At 39.4% G+C, this 19,765-nt stretch overlaps 1 protein-coding gene across 2 annotated transcripts; it reads left to right on the top strand.

Moving 5' to 3' along the window:
* The first annotated feature begins 14,541 nt into the window (after positions 1 to 14,541).
* Positions 14,542 to 16,145, top strand: BEX3 (brain expressed X-linked 3). 2 transcript variants are annotated; one of them, XM_049107122.1, is made up of 3 exons: positions 14,542 to 14,737; positions 15,118 to 15,202; positions 15,536 to 16,145. In XM_049107122.1, exon 3 carries the CDS (start codon positions 15,561 to 15,563, stop codon positions 15,897 to 15,899), a length of 339 nt encoding a protein of 112 aa, XP_048963079.1. In that variant the 5' UTR covers positions 14,542 to 14,737; positions 15,118 to 15,202; positions 15,536 to 15,560; the 3' UTR covers positions 15,900 to 16,145. The 2 variants fall into 2 exon arrangements, with proteins under 2 accessions (XP_048963079.1, XP_025287398.1); XM_025431613.3 differs by having other exon boundaries at positions 14,554 to 14,737; positions 15,455 to 16,145.
* Positions 16,146 to 19,765: the final 3,620 nt, after the last annotated feature.

Consider the following 19,765-nt stretch of genomic DNA (forward strand, 5'->3'; position numbering starts at 1 on the left):
GAGGACCGGAAAGCATATTTGAACAAATCATAGCTGAGAACTTCCCTAACTTGGGGAGGGAAACTGGCATTCAAATCCAGGAGATAGAGAGGTCCACCCCCCCAAATCAATAAAAACCGTTAAATAGCTCGACATTTAATATGAAACTTGCAAATATCAAAGTTAAAGAGAAAATCCTTAAAGCAGCAAGAGACGAGAGATCCCTAATTTATATGGGGCGAACTATTAGATTAACTGCAGACCTCTCCACAGAGACCTGGAAGGCCAGAAAGGGCTGGCAGGATATATTCAAGGTCCAAAATGAGAAGAACATGCAGTAATGTATACAGCAAGGCTCTCATTCAGAATAGAAGGAGAGATAAAGAGTTTCCAAAATAGGCAGAAACTGAAGGAATATGTGACCACCAAACCAGCTCTGCGAGAAATATTAAGGGGGAACTCTGTAAAAGAAAGAGGAATCCCAAAGAAATAAGCCACAAACAGGGACTGAATAGGTATTATGATGACACTAAGTTCATATCTTTCAATAGTAACTCTGAACATTAATGGGCTTAATGATCCCATTAAAAGGCACAGGGTTACAGACTGGATAAACAAGCAAGACCCATCTATCTGCTGTCTACAAGAGACTCATTTTAGACCTAAGGACACCTACGGCCTGAAAATAAAAGGTTGGAGAACCATCTACCTTTCAAATGGTCCTCAAAAGAAAGCAGAGGTACCCATCCTCATATCAGATAAATTAAAGTTTATCCAAAAGACATCTATTATTATAGATGAAAGGGGACACTATATCATACTTAAAGGTTCTATCCAACAAGAGGACCTAAATATCATGAATATTTATGCCCCTAATGTGGGAGCTGCCAAGTATATCAATCACTTAATAACCAGAGTAAAGACATACTTAGACAATAATACACTAATACTGGGAGACTTCAATACGGCACTCTCTGCAAATGACAGATATCCTAAGCAAAACATCTCCAAAGAAACAAGGCCTTTAAATGATACACTGGACCAGATGGATTTCACAGATATTTACAGAACTTTATGTCCAAACACAACTGAATACACATTCTTCTCAAGTGGACGTGGAACTTTCTCCAGGATAGACCACATACTGGGTCACAACGCAGGTCTTAACCGATACCAAAAGATTGGGATGGTCCCCTGCATATTTTCAGACCACAATGATTTGAAACTTGAACTCAATCACAAGAATAAATTTGGAAGACATGCAAACACGTGAAGGTTAAAGAGCATCATGCTAAAAGGTGTAAAGGTCAACCAGGAAATTAGAGAAGAATTAAAAAGATTCATGGAAACTAATGAAAATAAAGATACAACCATTCAAAATCTTAGGGATAAAGCAAAAGCAGTCCAGAGAGGGAAATACATCGCAATACAAGCACCCCTCAAAACACTGGAAACCCCAAAGATACAGATGCAATGAAATGCCAGGACACCTGCACCCCAATGTTTATAGCAGCAATGTCCACAATAGCCAAACTGTGGAAGGAGCCTCAGTGTCCATCGAAAGATGAATGGATAAAGAAGATGTGGTGTATGTATACAATGGAATATTACTCAGCCATTAGAAATGACAAATACCCACCATTTGCTTCAACGTGGATGGAACTGGAGGGTATTATGCTGAGTGAAATAAGTCAATCGGAGAACAAACATTATATGGTCTCATTCATTTGAGGAATATAAATAATAGTGAAAGGGAATAGAAGGGAAGGGAGAAGAAATGGGTAGGAAATATCAGAAAGGGAGACAGAACATAAAGACTCCTAACTGTGGGAAACGAACTAGGGGTGGTGGAAGGGGAGGAGGGCGGGGGGTGGGGGTGAATGGGTGACGGGCATTGAGGGGGGCACTTGATGGGATGAGCACTGGGTGTTATTCTGTATGTTGGCAAATTGAACACCAATAAAAAATAAATTTATTATTAAAAAAACACTGGAAAAAACTCAAATATACAAGCTAACCTCACTTCTAATGGAACTGGAGGAAGAACAGCAAATAAATCCTACACTCAGCAGAAGAAGAGAGTTCATAAAGATTCAAGCAGAGCTCAATGAAATAGAGACCAGAAAAACTGTGGAACAGATCAAAAACCAGGAGCTGGTTCTTTGAAAGAATTAATAAGATAGATAAACCATTAGCCAGCCTATTAAAACAAAAGAGAAAATACTAATTAATATAATCACGAATGAAAAAGGAGAGATCACAGCAAGTATCAAGGAAATACAAACTATTTTAAAACACATTATGAGCAGCTATATGCCAATAAATTAGTCAATCTAGAAGAAATGGACACATTTCTGGAAAACCACAAACTACCAAAACTGAAACAGGAAAAATAGAAAACCTGAACAGGCCAATAACCAGGAAGGAAATTGAAGCAGTCATCAAAAACCTCCCAAGACACAAGAGTCCAGGGCCAAATGGCTTCCCAGGAGAATTCTATCAAACATTTAAGAAGAAACCATACCTATTCTACTAAAGCTGTTCGGAAAGATAGAAAGAGATGGAATACTTCCAAACTCGTCTATCAGGCCAGCATCACCTTAACTCCAAAACCAGACAAAGACCCCACCAAAAAGGAGAATTATAGACCAATATCCCTGATGAACATGGATGCAAAAATTCTCAACAAGATACTAGCCAATAGGATCCAACAGTACATTAAGAAGATTATTCACCATGACCAAGTGGGATTTATCCTCGGGATGGAAGGCTGGTTCAATACTTGTAAAATAATCAATGTGAGATTATATGAACAAGAGAAAAAACAAGAACCATATGATCCTCTCAACAGATGCAGAGAAAGCATTTGACAAAATACAGCATCCATTCCTGATCAAAACTCTTCAGAGTGTAGGGATAGAGGGAACCTCACTCATCATCTTAAAAGCTATCTACAGAAAACCCACAGCAAATAACATTCTCAATGGAGAAACACTGGGAGCCTTTCCCCTAAGATCAGGAACACCACAGGGATGTCTACTCTCACCACTGCTATTCAACATAGTACTAGAAGGCCTAGCCTCAGCAATCAGGCAACGAAAAGAAATAAAAGGCATTCAAATTGGCAAAGAAGTCGTCAAAATCTCTTTGCAGATGACATGATACTGTACATAGAAAACCCAAAAGACCCCACCCCAAGATTGCTAGAACTCATATAGCAATTCTGCAGTGTGGCAGGATACAAAATCAATGCCCAGAAATCAGTGGCATTTCTATACACTAACAATGAAACGGAAGAAAGAGAAATGAAGGAGTCAATCCCATTTCCAATTGCACCCAAAAGTGTAAGATACGTAGGAATAAACCTAACCAAAGAGATAAAGGACCTATACCCTAAAAACTACAGAACACTTCTGAATGAAATTGAGGAAGGCACAAAGAGATGGAAAAATATTCTATGCTCATGGACTGGAAGAATTAGTATTGTGAAATGTCAACGCTACCCCGGGCAATTTACATATTTAATGCAATCCCTATCAATACACCATGGACTTTCTTCAGAAAATTAGAACAAATCATCTTAAGATTTGTGTGGAATCAGAAAAGACCCCAAATATCCAGAGGAATATTGAAAAAGAAAACCAGAGCCGGGGACATCACAATGCCAGATTTCAGTTTGTACCACAAAGCTGTGATCATCAAGACAGTGTGGTACTGGGACAAAACCAGACACATAGATCAATGGAACAGAATAGAGAATCCAGAAATGGGTCCTCAACTCGATGATCAACTAGTATTCGACAAAGCAGGAAAGACTTCCACTGGGAAAAGGGCAGTTTTTTCCATAAATGGTGCTGGGAAAATTGGACAGCCACGTGCAGAAGAATGAAACTAGACCACTCTCTTTCACCATACACAAAGATAAAGTCAAAATGTTTGAAAGATCTAAATGTGAGACAAGATTCCATCATAATCCTAGAGGAGAATCCAGGCAACACCCTTTTCGAACTTGGCCACAACAACTTCTTGGAAGATACATCTATGAAGCCAAGGGAAATAATAGCAAAAATGAATTATTGGAACTTCATCAAGATCAAAATCTTCTGCCAAGCAAAAGAAACAGTCAACAAAAGTAAAAGACAACCTACAGAATGGGAGAAGATATTTGTAAATAACATATCAGATAAAGGGCTAGTATCCAAGATCTATAAAGAACTTATTCAACTCAACACCCAGGAAACAAACAATCCAATCATGAAATGGGCAAAAGACATGAACAGAAATTTCACAGAGGAAGACAGTCATGGCCAACAAGCACATGAGAAAATGCTCCACACCACTTGCCATCAGGGAAATACAAATCAAAACCTCAATGAGATACCATCTCACGCCAGTGAGAATGGGGAAAATTAACAAGACAAGAAACAACAAATGTTGGAAAGGATGTGGAGAAAGGGGCACCCTGTTGCATTGTTGGTGTGAATGTGACCTGTACAGCCACTCTGGAAAACTGTGTGGAGGTTCCTCAAAGAGTTCAAAATAGACCTGCCCTAAGACCCAGCAAATGCACTGCTGGGGATTTACCCCAAAGATGCAGATGCAGTGAAACGGCAGGACACCTTCACCCCAATGTTTATAGCAGCAATGTCCACAATAGCCAACCTGTGGAAGGAGACTCGGTGTCCATTGAAAGATGAATGGATATAGAAGATGTGGTCTATGTATACAGTGGAGTATTACTCAGCCATTAGAAACGACAAATACCCACCATTTGCTTCGACGTAGATGGAACTGGAGGGCATTATGCTGAGTGAAGTAAGTCAATTGCGGAAGCACAAACATTATATGGTGTTATTCATTTGGGGAATATAAAAAATAGTGAAATGGAATAAAGGGAAAAGGAGAGAAAATGAGTGGGAAATATCAGTGAGGGTGACAGAACATGAGAGTCTCCTAACTCTGGGAAATGAACAAGGGGTGGTGGAAAGGGAGGTGGGCGGGGGTGGTGGTGTTTGGTGACAGGCACTGAGGGGGGCACTTTAGCAGATGAGCACAGGGTGTTATGCTATATGTTGACAAATCGAACTCCAATAAAAACATATATACAACAATAACAACAAAAAATATCATGTCATCTGTACATATAGTTCTACTTTTTATATTTCAATCTGAATGCCTATTTCTTCTTGCCTAATTGCTCTGGCTAGAACTTCAGTTCCATGTTGAAGAGAAGTGTCGAGAACACACATATTTCAGGGATTATGTGTGGCATTCCTTTTTTTTAAAAGATTTTATTTATTTATTCATGAGAGAGAGAGAGAGACAGAGAGAGAGAGAGAGAAAAGCAGGCTCCATGCAGCATGCAGGGAGCCCGACATGGGACTCGATCCCGGGTCTCCAGGATCAGGCCCTGAGCTGAAGGCAGCGCTAAACCACTGAGCCACCTGGGCTGCCCATGTGTGGCATTCCATATTTCAGCATTAAGTGTGGTGTCAACTGGGTGTTTTTGTCATATTGAGGAAGTTCCTGATTTACATTCTGGGAGAAATCTCACATAGCCATGATGTATAATGGTTCTTATATGTTGTCAGGTTTGTTTTACTAGTGTTTTGTTAGGGATTTTTGCATCCATGTTTATAAGAGATTCTGGTCTACAGTTTTTTTTCTTGCAATATCTTTGTCTGGTTTTGGTATTAGGGTAAAAGTGGTCTCATAAAATGAGAGGGATATTCTTTCATTTTCTATTTTTTGGAAGAGTCTGTGAAAGATTCTTCTTTAAATGTTTGGTGGAATTCATCAGTGAAACCATGTGGGCCTATACTTTTCTTTGTGGGCAGCTTTATTATTATTATTATTAGTAGTAGTAGTAGTAGTAGTAGTAGTAGTAATAGTAGTATCTCTTCACTCGTTTTAGGTCCCTTCAGATTGTCTATTTTTTCATGAGATAGTTTTCGCTGTTTGTGCTTTTCTGGTAATAGGTCCATTTCACCTATATTATCTAATGTAATGTCATACAGTATTTCATTTTAAAAAATATTTTATTTATTTGAGAGAGAAAGAAGAGATAGTTACATAGAACACAAGTGGGGATGAGAGGAAGAGGCAGGCTCCCTGCTGAGTAGGGAGCCCAATGCAGGGACCACGACCTAAGCTGAAGGCAGAGGCCTAACCAACTGAGCCACCCAGGGCACCCCTGTCATACAGTATTTCATATTATTCTTTTATAATCCTTTTTCATATCTATAAGGTCAGTAGTAATGACCCTTTTTTTAAAAAATAAGATTTTACTTATTTATTTATTTGAGAGAGAAAGAGAGTGCACAAGTGGGCAGAGGGCAAAGGGAGAGGGAGAAACAGATCCCCCACTGAGCAGGGAGCCCAACACAGGGCTATGCAGGGCTTGATCCCAGGACCCTGGGATCCTAACCTGAGCCAAAACCAGACACTTAACTGACTGAACCACCAAGGTGCCTCAATGACCCCTTCTTTCATTTCTGATTCTAGTAAATTGAGTTCTTCTTTCTCTCTCTCTTCCCTCATCAATATAGCTAAAGATTTGTCAATATCCTTCATCTTTTCAAAGAACCAGCTTTGGTTTCACTAGTGTTCTCTGATCTTTCCATTTTCCATCTCATTAATTTATGCTCTACTTATTATTATCCTAACTTCTGCTTGCTTTATGTTTAACTCACTTTTTGCCCAGTGTCTCAAGGTACAAGGTTAAGATATTGATTTGAGATCTTTCTTCTTTTTTAATATAGACATTTGAAGCTATATATTCCCCTCTAAACATAGGTTAGCTCTATCTCATAAGTTTTGGTATATTCTATCTTAGGATATCAAAGTTTCATTCCATAAGTTTTGGTATGCCATATGTTGTGTTTCATTTTCATTCATTTCAAAGTATTTTTCTGCCTGCCAAATATGATTTCCCTTTTTATTTGTTCTTTGATGCACTGGCCATTTAAAGTGCTTTGCTTAATTTCCAGATATTCATGAATTTCCTAATTTTTTGTTGTTAATATATTATTCCACTTTGGTCAAAGAACATATCTTGTATTATTTCTAATACTTAAATTTATTTGAGGATTGTTTTATGGTCTATCACATGGTCTACCATGATAATGTGCCATGTGTACTTAAAAGAATGTGCATTCTGCTGTTGTTTGGTGGGATATTCTACATATTTATTAGGTCTAGTTAGTACATAGTGTCCTCAAGTCTTTTATTTCCTGGTTCATCTTCCCATTTGGTTTATTTATTACTGAAAGGGGATATTAAAGTCTCCCAACTATTATTATTGAATTATCTATTTCTCCCTTCATTTTTGCCAGTTTTTGCTTCATGGATTTTGGTGCTTATAATTGTTATACATTCCTTATGGACTGACTCTTATCACATAAAATGTCCCTCTTGCTTCTGTTTTTTTTTTTTTTTTTTTTTTTTGGTCTGGCATGTAAAGAACTTGGAAGCCATTGCTCTATCCTAACAACAAAGTAAAACATTGAACAAACTGAAAATCAAAAACTCTTTTTAGATCCATTAGAGAATTGAGGTCACTAAGCAAATCATTGCCCTCAAAAAGGAGAGACAGACTGGCAGATACAGAAAATCACAATTTGCTGGAACTAATCCAGGAAACTAGTATTGAGGTAGGAAAACCTAAACTACAAATGACAAGTTGCCAGAAGTTCAATGGGGACAAGTCTGAGAGTTAAAACTCCAGATAGGTCCAGTCTTAGGGGTTCCTTCTGCACTTTTATGAGTTTCACCTCCAGGAGCTGTATGAGCCTTCTCACAATGAATACTCTAGAAAAATCCCCTTCTGTTTCTGGCAGGGGGGGAAAAGTAGTTGCCTCCTCCCCACTGCTCATGCTCTGTTTCTCTCTCTCTTTCAAAACAATAAACAAAATCTTAAAAAAAATTCTTGCTTATTCTCTTAATTTATTGTAGAATACTTGGAAAATGTGGATAATCATAAATTAGATTTATGATTTTGGCTTATCATCCATCACCACAAAAGCCAAAAGCAATTATAAATAAAATATTAGTGTATTTCCTTTATTTTATATATAATATATATAAACATACAAGGTTTATATATATACACACAAACAAATAAATAGTATTAGCCAAGAAAGCATAGGTGGCTCTATTTCTAGTTCTGCCATTATCTTTTTGGTATACTAGGCAAGCCTCTTAATTTTTTTGTTTCCCAGTTTCTAAAATAGCCTCTTGAATGAAAATAATTCTAAGGCTGTTCTCAGTTTTTTTTAAAGGTTTTACTTACTTATTTGAGAGAAAGAGAGAGCAGAAAGAGAGAGAGAGAGAAAGAATGAGGGAGATGCAGAGGGAGAGGGAGAAGCAGACTCCCTGCTGAGCAGAGAGCCCAATGCAGGGCTCAGGGCTCCATCCCAGGACCCTGAGATCATGACCTGAGCTGAAGGCAGACACTTAACCGATGGAGCCACCCAGGTACCCCACGGTTGTTCGAGTTTTGACAATACGTGATCTGTGAAAGCTTAGGACTACTGGTGATACTAATAAATCATTCTCTGTAAATCCAAAATTAGGCAAAATCATAGAATACATGACTATAAAACCTAATGTTCTATAAGCCTTCTAATCTGTTCTTTTGGCCTCACGGTTTATTCTATTTCCAATCTTTTCTGGTGACTTTGCCCATTAGTATCCAATCAATCAGTACACAGGTGGATAATTGTAGACAAATATCCTAAACTTTTTTCTAGTAAAAATTAATTTCTTAGAAATCTTAAAGTCAAAAAAATATAGGTGGAACAAGGCTGTGGAAATTCCATTCTAGGTCCTACTCAAAAATTATTTTGTACTTAATAATTGTAATCAAATAAGTGTCACTTGACGTATTGACTGCCTTGTCTAGCTGGAGGGTAAGAAAGGGATGGTTAGAGGCACATACCAGTAAGGTGTGTGATGGTTTTAAAACATGCCTACCAATTATTTGGCATTCCTTCCAACAAAAGTTGGAATCTATAGTCTCTCCCCTTTAATCTTAGAAGAAGATATGATTGTTTTTTTTGTTTTGTTTGTTTTTTAATTTTTATTTATTTATGATAGTCACAGAGAGAGAGAGAGAGAGGCAGAGACACAGACAGAGGGAGAAGCAGGCTCCATGCACCGGGAGCCCGACGTGGGATTCGATCCCGGGTCTCCAGGATCACGCCCTGGGCCAAAGGCAGGCGCCAAACCGCTGCGCCACCCAGGGATCCCCGATATGATTGTTTTGACCAGTGGAATATAGAATTGAGCCTATGTGACTTTCAGGTTTAGGTCATAAAAGGCCATGTAGCTTCTACCTTATTTATGGGGGAAGATTTGGTTTAAAAGCCCTTAAATGGCCATGTTGGATAGGCTATATATGGGAACTTTGGTTGATAGTCCCACATGAACCTGTCCTTAAGCCATCTCAGTCTCAGATGTTCCAGGATCCAGCTGTTTGAGTCATCTACAGCCTTTCAAGGTACCCTGAGCCAAGCCACCCTAGCTGAGGCTGCAGATGTCCTGCAGCAGAGAAGAGTAGTCCCTGATATGTACTTTCTGAATTTCCGACTCACAGAATCTGTGAGTATAAATATCAGTTGTAGTTTACATCAGTGAATTTTGGGAGAGTTGTTATCTATCAATAGAAACTTGGAAGGGCTACATGTAAGGCTGTAGGTGATAGCCACAGGCACACAATAGTCATGAAGCCAATGTGTTATCAAGTCAGCCAAATGGAATTGCACAAGTATGAGAAAAGGTGAGAAAACAAATGCAGAGTTTTAACTTGGCAGCTCAGTTTTTTGGGGGAAAATCACAAAAATTTTTGGATTTCTGATATCTCTTGAAAAAGAAAAGAAATATTTGGCAACTTTGGGCCTGAACTGCCTCCTAACAATACTGGGCTTCTTTAACTACACCTCAATCCTGTTCCTCAACTTTTTAAGTCAATTTTGTTTAATAAAATAGTCTCTATTGGGCTGTTAAAAATTTGGTTCTAAGTATTTTAAAATGCGAATCTCACTTGTAATTTAGAATCCTCCTCACACCTCTAGGAGATCTATATCTATATTTTCTATATATCTATCTACATTTATATCTATAAATAGAGAGATTGGTTGATTGATTATAAGGTCTTGACTCCTATAATTACAGAGGCTGTGAAGTCCTACAGTATGCTGTTTGCAAGCTGGACAGTCAGAAAAGCCAATGGTGTAGTTCAAAGGTCTGAGATCTGTAGAGCTGATGTGTAGATGCCAGTCTGAGTTAGAAGTTCTAAGAATCAGGAATACCAAGGGCAGAAGATCAATGCCACAGTTCAAGCATTCAGACAGAGAGCAAATTTAATCTTTCCTCTGCCTTTTTGTTCTATTCAGACCCTCACTGGATTAGCTGATGCTGACCCACATTAGGGAGGGCCATCTGTTTTACTCAGTTCATCAATTCAAATACTAACCTCTTCAAGAATCACCCTCACACACACACAGACCCATAAATAATGTTTAACCAGATATATTGGCACCCTGTGGCTTAGCTGACACATAAAATTAACCATCACACCTTCCTTCCTTGTGTTTACTCAGATGGTTTCAGAGCTTGGAGGATGGGGATACAAAAATAATTCTTTATCGGACTACCTAGTGTAAGACTGCTGTCATTGTATGATTAATCATCACTGAGCTCAAATTTAATTCCCATAGAGCTTGCTGATAAGGATTGGCACCTTGGAAAATTAGGCCATATCTTGCATGTGACTCCTAGCTGGTAACCTTCACAAGGCGTTCCTTTGATTCCTAGGTCTCTTTGCCCTACTCTATAACAGTTTCTGGTAAGGATGTATCTCAATAACTCCCCTCCCCAGTTCCAGCTCCAGAGCCTCTAGGCATGGTAGGATTTATTTCTCATGCCTCTCCAGAATTGAGAATTTAGGTAGGGGTTCAATCCTAGCCCTTTTCCACCTGGCCATACCCATCATGTCTCTAAAATATTCTTTCCAGAAATGGGTAGGGGGAAATATCAGAAAGGGAGACAGAACATAAAGACTCCTAACTCTGAGAAACGAACTAGGGGTGGTGGAAGGGGAGGAGGGCGGGGGGTGGGGGTGAATGGGTGACGGGCACTGAGGGGGGCACTTGACGGGATGAGCACTGGGTGTTATTCTGTATGTTGGCAAGTTGAACACCAATAAAAAATAATTTTATTATTAAAAAAATAAAATAAAATATTCTTTCCAGGGGGGCCCCTGGGTGGCTCAGATAGTTATGCTTCTGCCTTTGGCTTAGGTCATGATACCAGGATCCTGGGATCCAGCCTTGAGCCCTGCATGGGCTTCCTGCTCAGCTGGGAGTCTGCATTTCCCTCTCCCTCTGCCTCTCCCTCCTGCTCCTGTGCTCTCTCTCTGTCTCTCAAATAAACAAATAAAATCTTTAAAAAATGTTTTTTCCGGGGTCCTATAGCTTGCAGGCAGCTCAAAATCCCAGTGGTAAAGCAGATATCGAGCAGAGAAATGAGAAGGAAGACTTACCGTCTTGTAGATATCCCTAAACTCGATGCACAATTCTTTTGGGATCCCACTCTCTTGGCTTTGGGGAAGGGAATCAATCAAGTGCCACCATCTACCATAATTACAGGAGATAATGAGAAGGGATAGGTTCTTTCTACAAACACTGCACTTCCCAAAATGTGAACCTAGTCTCCTCTTTCCTAGTACCACACTATTCTTCTATCATTTGGGGTAAGAGTCACCTAACTAGTTCATCCTCTCTCTGTCCTTGGGGGCACATGAGTCCCAAACTAGGACTCTTATGTCTTTCTAATTCAGCCTTGGGAAATTTTAAATTTTGTTCTCAACAGGTTGCTACCTATCTCAAACTGCTCAGACAACTCCAAGGACAAGAAAAGATCTCAACCAACAAGTCACAACATCTTACTAAAGATAACATCATTTCCAGGACATTTTCCCCCTATCTTTAAAGCACCACTTCATTACAACCAACTGCCTATATATCTGATCAGGAGAAATATACAAATGGATGTTTTTATCCAAGAAAATTTGGTAGTTTCAAACAAAAGACTTAGTCAAGATGGGTCAAAAAGACAACAGCAAAGCATTCAGCCACTGTGAAAAATAAAAATCCTCTTGCTAAACTTTATATCCAATAGTTAAATCATAGTGCTTTCCTACTTTCAAGGGATTCTTTCTATGTAATTCTTAATTTTCATAAAAGCTTTTTTTGTATTGCTATAAAAGCTTAGAGCAATACAGCCTACTGAATGAAAAGCAACTAGTTAGCCTTACTAGTGGATGCATTCAGTCAACAAATATTCACTAATCACCCACTTTGTACAAGGAACTTTATAAGTCATTGGGTCTGCAAAGTAGAATAAAGCAGATATGTTTTGGGCCCTCATGGATTTTAAAGAAAAGTGGATTCAGCTAAGGAAAGAATTATGCTCTGCCTATTCTTCAAATCTTGTTAGAAACCATCTAATAATGGTAAAAAAAGAGCCAGCTTTTATTGAAAATTTATTAGGTTCTGTGGTAAGTACTTAATATATGTAATTTACTTCTACAATCCCTGTTTCACAGAGGAAGCACAAAGACCTTGAAAAGTAATTGACCCAAAGCCACACTTCAAGTATGTAGCAGATATGATTTAAACCCAGATATGCCTGATACCACAGCTCATGCTTTCAATAAGCATCCTTGCAGCCAGTGTCATTAATAGAACTATCTGCATGAAGAGTTGCAAACTGTGAAACAGAATTCAAGAATCACTACTCCTTTAAAAGACAATTTTGGGTGTGATTGAGCTTTTGGAACTTGTTAAAAAGAAAACCACAGGCCCCAAATGGCATCACTTTGGTTAAGGCCCCAAGTTAGTAGCAAACCAAGTTAATATCTAACCTAACTGCAGTTTTGACCACCTAGGAATGTAACCTTTAACTAGTCAGCATCAGTAAGGTAATTCTGTCACATGAACCCTCTGCATTCCACCAAAGCAAAATCAGGTAATCCATGTACGAACCCTCATGTCTCCAAATGAAGGTAACTACAGGTGAAATAATCCTTTTTTTTCTGTTTATGACTTCCTTGTCCTGCCCTTAAAAACCTTTCCTTTCCTGTAGTCTTTGTGGAGTTCTCCTCCACTTGCTAGATGGGATGCTTCTTGATTCATGGATCATTTAATAAATTCAATTAAATCTTCAAATTTACTTGGCTGAATTTTGTTTTTTAACAAGCTATACCTCAAAATATCTTCAAAGCATAAAAAGCTCAAACTATGTATGCACTAGGCATATATTCTTCATTTATTCAATGTCCCAGCTAATTTAGCAGGGTAGGAGATTACACAGGAGTTTGGAACCCAAACCAGAGGCAGTAAGCATTTGTCTGGCCTGTCTTGCTTCAGTGCATATAACTCTTCTGGTTCCTTTATCACAACCAACGCTTACTAAATTTTTTTTTATTATGAATGCCGCTTTCCTAAAGACATCTGTTTTCTAACTATGATAAAATCTGTTTAGTTACTTTAAAGTGGAGACAGGAACATTTACACTCCAGGTGAATTTCAGTCTCAAGTTTAGTTGCTTCATATACACCCTGTTTATTTCTATTATTTTTTGAAACATTTACATCAAAAGGCAGATGGCTTTGGAACTAACGTCTGCATATGGTATACTTGTGATCATTCTACGAAGATATTTGTTAGGGGAGGTTTTTGAAAGTTTGTAAAGGAAAGCAGGGTGTAAAAAGGCTCCTTTTCTTCAAAGACTATGGTATCAAAAACATCGCAAATTTACATTAAAAGGCCAATATCTGACAACTGGACTTCTCCCTAAAGATTTACTTTACAGATCATTTTGAAAATACCAACTATGTTCATAAAGATGCCTCTTTTTTTTCAAAATAGAAATTTGAAACAAGATATGTGTTTCAAAAGCGATATTAATGTCATGTGGAACTCAGAGAAGATATTTTGTGTGATACGAGCATAATTTTTAAAAATGAGGCTTTTTCATCCCGCAAGATGAAGCATTTCTTTCAAAAGTGAAATCTCGCAATTTTTAATTTTTTGAGGCATGCTGGTTTTTTTTAAAAAAGGAAATGAAAGAGAAATTCTTTGGAAGAATTCACTCTGTCTCCTTGCCTCTCTAATAGGACTCCTGCTCCCTTCCCACCCCAGCCTTCATTCTAAATTTCCTGGAAGGATCTGAATTCAGGGGACGCAATGGGCAACGGTGGTGGCGCACCTGAGGGTGGATGAGGGAAAGAGGGGGTGCGGCCAGCGAGAAAGGAAGAGAAAGCGAAACAACTCAAACTCAAGGCCTGGGGCGGGAGTGGGAGGGATGAAGGGTATTGCAGACCCTCCCGGGTAACCTGAGAAGTTACCTTCCTGAGAAGTTTACACTCCCTCCGCTGGGAGGTGAGGCGTTTTTCGGGCCTCAAATTGTAGAGGACCAAGCTGAGTGACACGGCGGTGCGCGCTGGGGCTCAGTGCAGAAACCGGCTAAGGGGGTTGCCTACGCCTGTGCGTGAGGCGAGGCGTGGGGGCGGGTAGGCGCGCCGCACAAGCAGCTAGATTTGGGGGGCGAGCTCCATGGTGACGTGAGGCGCTCACGTGACGTGGAGCTGCAGAGCGACGCAGCCTTCGGTGCAGTCGTCACTCCCGTCTGGGTACCTGCTCCCCGGTGTCCTGCGCCCCGCGGGCTGGCGTCAGGCCCGAGGAAAGCGGAGCAGGTAAGGGCTCCGGGGCCGGTGCGCGAGGCCAGGGCGGCAGCGGTCCGCCTACTTTCGAAGCTGGCTCATTGGATCAGCGCAGCAGCTTTCTCCACCCCCGGCATTCTTGGGAACATCCGTAGTGGCCCCCTGGGGTGGGGGTGCTGGGGCGGCTGGGTGGGCAGCAGAGCAACTAAGAGCAACTGGAAATCACCCCCGAGTACCTGCAGGAAAATAGTGAACCTTCCGGGCGGGGTGGGGGGACGCTAGGGTTGAGAGCCGGAGATGGGGTTTAAGGGGGCGGCCAGGGGGGCCGGGGACCCGGAAGGGACCAGGTGGTGGCAGGTCGGCGCCAAACGCTTCGCAACACCCCCCACTCCCTCCACGCTGGCCCTTTGCAGGACTGCGAGCCTAGGTGTCAACTGTCGCAGCGGCGCCCACACGGCGAGAATCGGGAGAAGGAGGAGACAGCAAGGATAGGCCCAGGTCGGTGCGGGGGACAGAGTGGGGGTCGGGTGCAGAGCCGAGTTTGTGACTCCTCCCATGTACGTCATCCCCTGTCCCCCACCTCCATTTTGGTGCCTGCGGAGCTTGGGGAAAGAATCCTGGGAAAGGAAAAATGGTGGGCTTTGGGGGAGGGAGGGTAAAGGAGAGAGCGGGAGGGAGGGGCTCGATTCGGAGGCCCCCTAGAGGACGCCTGAAGCTCCTAAGGTGGGAATTTTTTTTTTTAAACGTTAGGTACCAGATCTCTGGAGCCTGCTGCTCAGTACACCAAGCTTTCAGTCTCTCTCCTTGCCTTTGTCTTATTTGTGTTCAAAGAAAACCAACCAGGAAAAAAAATCTCATGGCAAATATCCACCAGGAAAACGAAGAAATGGAGCAACCCATGCAGAATGGAGAGGAAGACCGCCCTTTGGGAGGGGGAGAAGGCCACCAACCTGCAGGAAATAATAGACGGGGACAGGCTCGTCGACTTGCTCCTAATTTCCGATGGGCCATCCCCAATAGGCAGGTCAATGATGGGATGGGTGGAGATGGGGATGATATGGAAATGTTCATGGAGGAGATGAGGGAAATCAGGAGAAAACTTAGGGAGCTGCAGTTGAGGAATTGCCTGCGTATCCTGATGGGGGAGCTCTCTAATCACCATGATCATCATGATGAATTTTGCCTTATGCCTTGACTCCTGCCATTTTCCATGAGATTAATACTGTGACTCACATTGTTTTTTTTTTTTCCTTGCCTTTTCCTGATAACCTTTACTGATCCATTTGCTGTGAACCGCATGTAATTTCCATGTGTCAGGTGGGTTCTGTATTACCAGATTCCAAATGGGGATTGCCTTGGCACTCAGTCTAAGTTTCTGTCAACAGTAGAGTCACCCAATTGCATGGAAAAGTGTAAAGTTAATAAAGCAATTAAAAAGCAATCTATACATTTATTATTGTCTCATTTAAAAGCATATGTATAATATGACCCCCCCCTCAAAAAATCAGAAATCAGATGCTCCAGGGTGTTAATTGGGTCACGTTTCTCTGTAGTTGAATACTATGTAACTTTTTTCTTTTTATTATCTGAAGTTTTAGTAGCAAAAACAGTTTTTCAAGGAGTGTAAATATAGTATAGGTATATAATACTGGTTCAACAAACTTTAAGAGTGAACTTTAAGAATTTTCCAGTTTTAACTGGATGAATAAACCCTCCGTTTGTTACAGGTACATTGCTTTTAAGAGTCAATCTTCTTTCCTGTGAGGAGGAATAATGCTTGCCTTCCAGGGCAGCTGAGTGGAATAGATGAGGTGTGAAACTGTTGGGCTGCCTCCTATCCAGGTCTGTCAGGTACTTGGGAAGGACTAAAGGGAGTTTTCACCATGCTGACAAGCCCAAAGGGCAAAAATAGATGGCTTCCACCTTGTCATTCCTCTGATATTTGCAGTACTTATCCCCTGATTATTGCCGTGTCAGGTGTACTTTCCCTTCTGGGTTCTGATTCTGTCCTCAAGGTAAGAAAAGTGCATTGATTTCTCTTGAGTCCCTAGTGAGCTAAACCCTGTCCGGTTTGACTCCTGTAGAAGTCTGGAGCAGATCTTTCTCCCCACTTTAAAGTTATATTTATCCAAGTGAGTACCATTCACATGGTTCTTTGTCTTTTGTTGGTTCCTAACAAAATAGCCCTTTTTGGTATTATTTTTGTGCCCCTCTTCTCCAAAGAACTCACACAAATGCACTGGGGTCTAGCTTAGGAGACATATCTAGATGTCTCACCCTGGTGTGTCTAGAATTGCACTACTTCAAACCTCCAAAACGCAAATAGGCTGAAAGCTTTGTTTTGCCTGTGTCTTTACCCTTTGGGGCTATTTTCTCAAAAGAGAGTCTGGGCAGGCCTACCCAACCAGTTTAACAGACTTACCCAGAAGATGTCTAAATTATATTAGGGGGACAAATTTTAAAGCTGAAACACTCCCATTTTTATCCCTTCCATACCTGAAACATGAAATTGCTTTGTAAGTTCTTAAAAACTGTATTAAATATTTGATGTAATTTTTATGTGAGTATATGTCCTTCTTTTCAGATTTTATTTACTTATTTGAGAGAGAGTGCACAAGTGGAGGGAAGAGGCAGAGAGGGAAAAGCAGACTCTCCTGCTGGGCAGGGAATGACATAGGGCTTAATCCCAGGAGCCTGGATCATGACCTGAGCAGAAGGTAGAAGCTTAACCAACTGAGCCACCCAGGCACTCCCAGTATATGTCCTTATGAAATTTTGTCTTAATCATCTTGGAGCTCAGTTTCCAGTGCAGTGCCTGACATAGTAGATAACTCATTTTGATTGGTTAACTATAATGGAGTTATGAACCCATCTTAATATTGTTGCTAACTGACTGTCCTTAAGTGTACTAGGGCAAGTAGCTACTAACTTGGAAAGTATTAATTTCCAAAGGAATATGGTAAGTAAAGTCTCTAACCCCAAATCTGTAATTTCTTCTTTTTTAAAAAAGATTCTATTTATTTATTAGAGAGAGAGAGTGAGCCAGGAGGAGAGGTGGAGAGGGAGGGAGAGAATCTCAGGCTGACTCTGCACATAGTGTGGAGCCCAATGCGGGGCTTGATCTCAAGACCATGAGATCATGACCCAACGTGAAACTAAAGAGTTTGTCATTTAACCGACTGAGCCACCTGGGCACCTCCAAAATCTGTAATTTCTTTTAAAAAACCTTATATAGACACAGACCCCTTACTTGCATTGTAATTACCTAGGGAAAATGTTAACAATGCTGATACTTGGGTGCCTTTCCCACTTTCAACCCTCATTATCACCTTTTGAATCACCTGATCAGGAACTTCTAGTTTGACAGTTCCTCAGGTGACTCTGATGCATCTGAGTTATGACAACATAGGCATGGAGAAATACAGTGATTACATCATTTTACAAACAGTGTGATCTAAATTACCTTGCTTATTTGATAATACAATTAATATACCTTGCCAAGATCAAATTGTATTAAACAATCAATATCTATAAACTAGTACTGCTTTTTACCTTTCCAAATATCCTATTAAGTTAATGCATTACCATGAATCTATTATTAATAAATTTATAATAATTATTATGAGTTATTAAATGAGTTAGGTCAAGTTAGGTCATTATTAGTTCTATGCAAGGCTGTGCCCTTTTACACTAATGATTTTGTCTTAATTACCCCGGAGCTCAATGTCTAGTGTGGTGCATATTAGAGCAAATATTAAAAACAATCATTTAATTATTATTTTGTTAACTTAATTATTAACATTAAATTTCTTAATGGTAATTTATCTTAAATAATGTAAGAACAATTACTGGATCTTTGTGGGTGGTTTATTTCTTGCACTCTCACATTTTAAAGGTTTCTATGAGGAACATTTAAAAATGTACTACTATAATTTATGTAATACAAGGTCATGATACACATTATACACACATTATATTATGCAGAAAATATAAGGAAGAATATAAGCAAAACCATAAGTCAATTATCCAAACAAAATAGTTATAAGTTTTTTTTACTATTATATTTAGTCATGATAAAGCCAGTCTCACAGCCTCCTAGGAGGAATACTTCCTCTTTCAAAGCCCTCCAATGAGACACATTTAGCTTTTTATGTTTCTTTTTTTTTTTATCGTTCTTCACTCATCAAAACTGATTGGATCACATTTGACCAACTTTAAATTAGATCCCGCTTTCCAAACTGAAAATAAGTCATCACAGTTTAGCGGTCCACTCTCAGTTGGCAAATCTGGGATCATTAAGTGAAAAGGTTTAATAAAACAGGACAGAACTATTTATCTATGAAACTCAAAAGTCCCATAAGTAGTAAAAGGACTAGCATACATGAATGAAATGGACTAAATCTCATGTCTATTTTGTCTCCTTTCTTGACATATATCTTATAATAAATGTGCTGATTTTGATTAGACTATTTAAAAATTTTCAAGCAGATTGCATGTAATATAGTTACTATGTCATGTGTAACAAGTTGTGATGCATTCTAAGTGATATACATAACCAAATAAGTATGACATCCCTATCAATTAAAAAATCTTAATATTTATTTGTATTTTAAATTTTCTCCCAAACATTGTTTGAAAAGTTACAATTTGCCTGTTCAGTGATTTATTCTTTCCCTTGCAAAGCTTGAAGAAAATATTTTCGGTTTAGTGAATTTCACATGAAGAAAAATCCTCGGATGTATGCCAATTAAAAAATAATCATATTCCCACAAATGAAAAGAGCTTTATTGTGTTTTGGATTGTAAAATATACATTCTAAAGTGGATTTTGTTGTTGTTGCTTTGGAACAGAAGAGAAAATGCATTAAGGAAAAATTTAAATCTTATTTTCAATACCCTGTTTCCTTTAATGAGATCACATGGGTATAAATTATAAACTTATTTTTATAATTTTAAGTTTTTAGCTATTTCTTCTAATTTAATAAGTATTATTTAATTTCTAATTATATTAAGATTTGATTTTTAAAACTGTGTCAAAGACAGTAAAGCACTTAATGAAAAT

Source organism: Canis lupus, chromosome X (assembly GCF_003254725.2).
Source record: "Canis lupus dingo isolate Sandy chromosome X, ASM325472v2, whole genome shotgun sequence".
In the NCBI taxonomy this organism is placed as follows: Eukaryota; Metazoa; Chordata; class Mammalia; order Carnivora; family Canidae; genus Canis; species Canis lupus.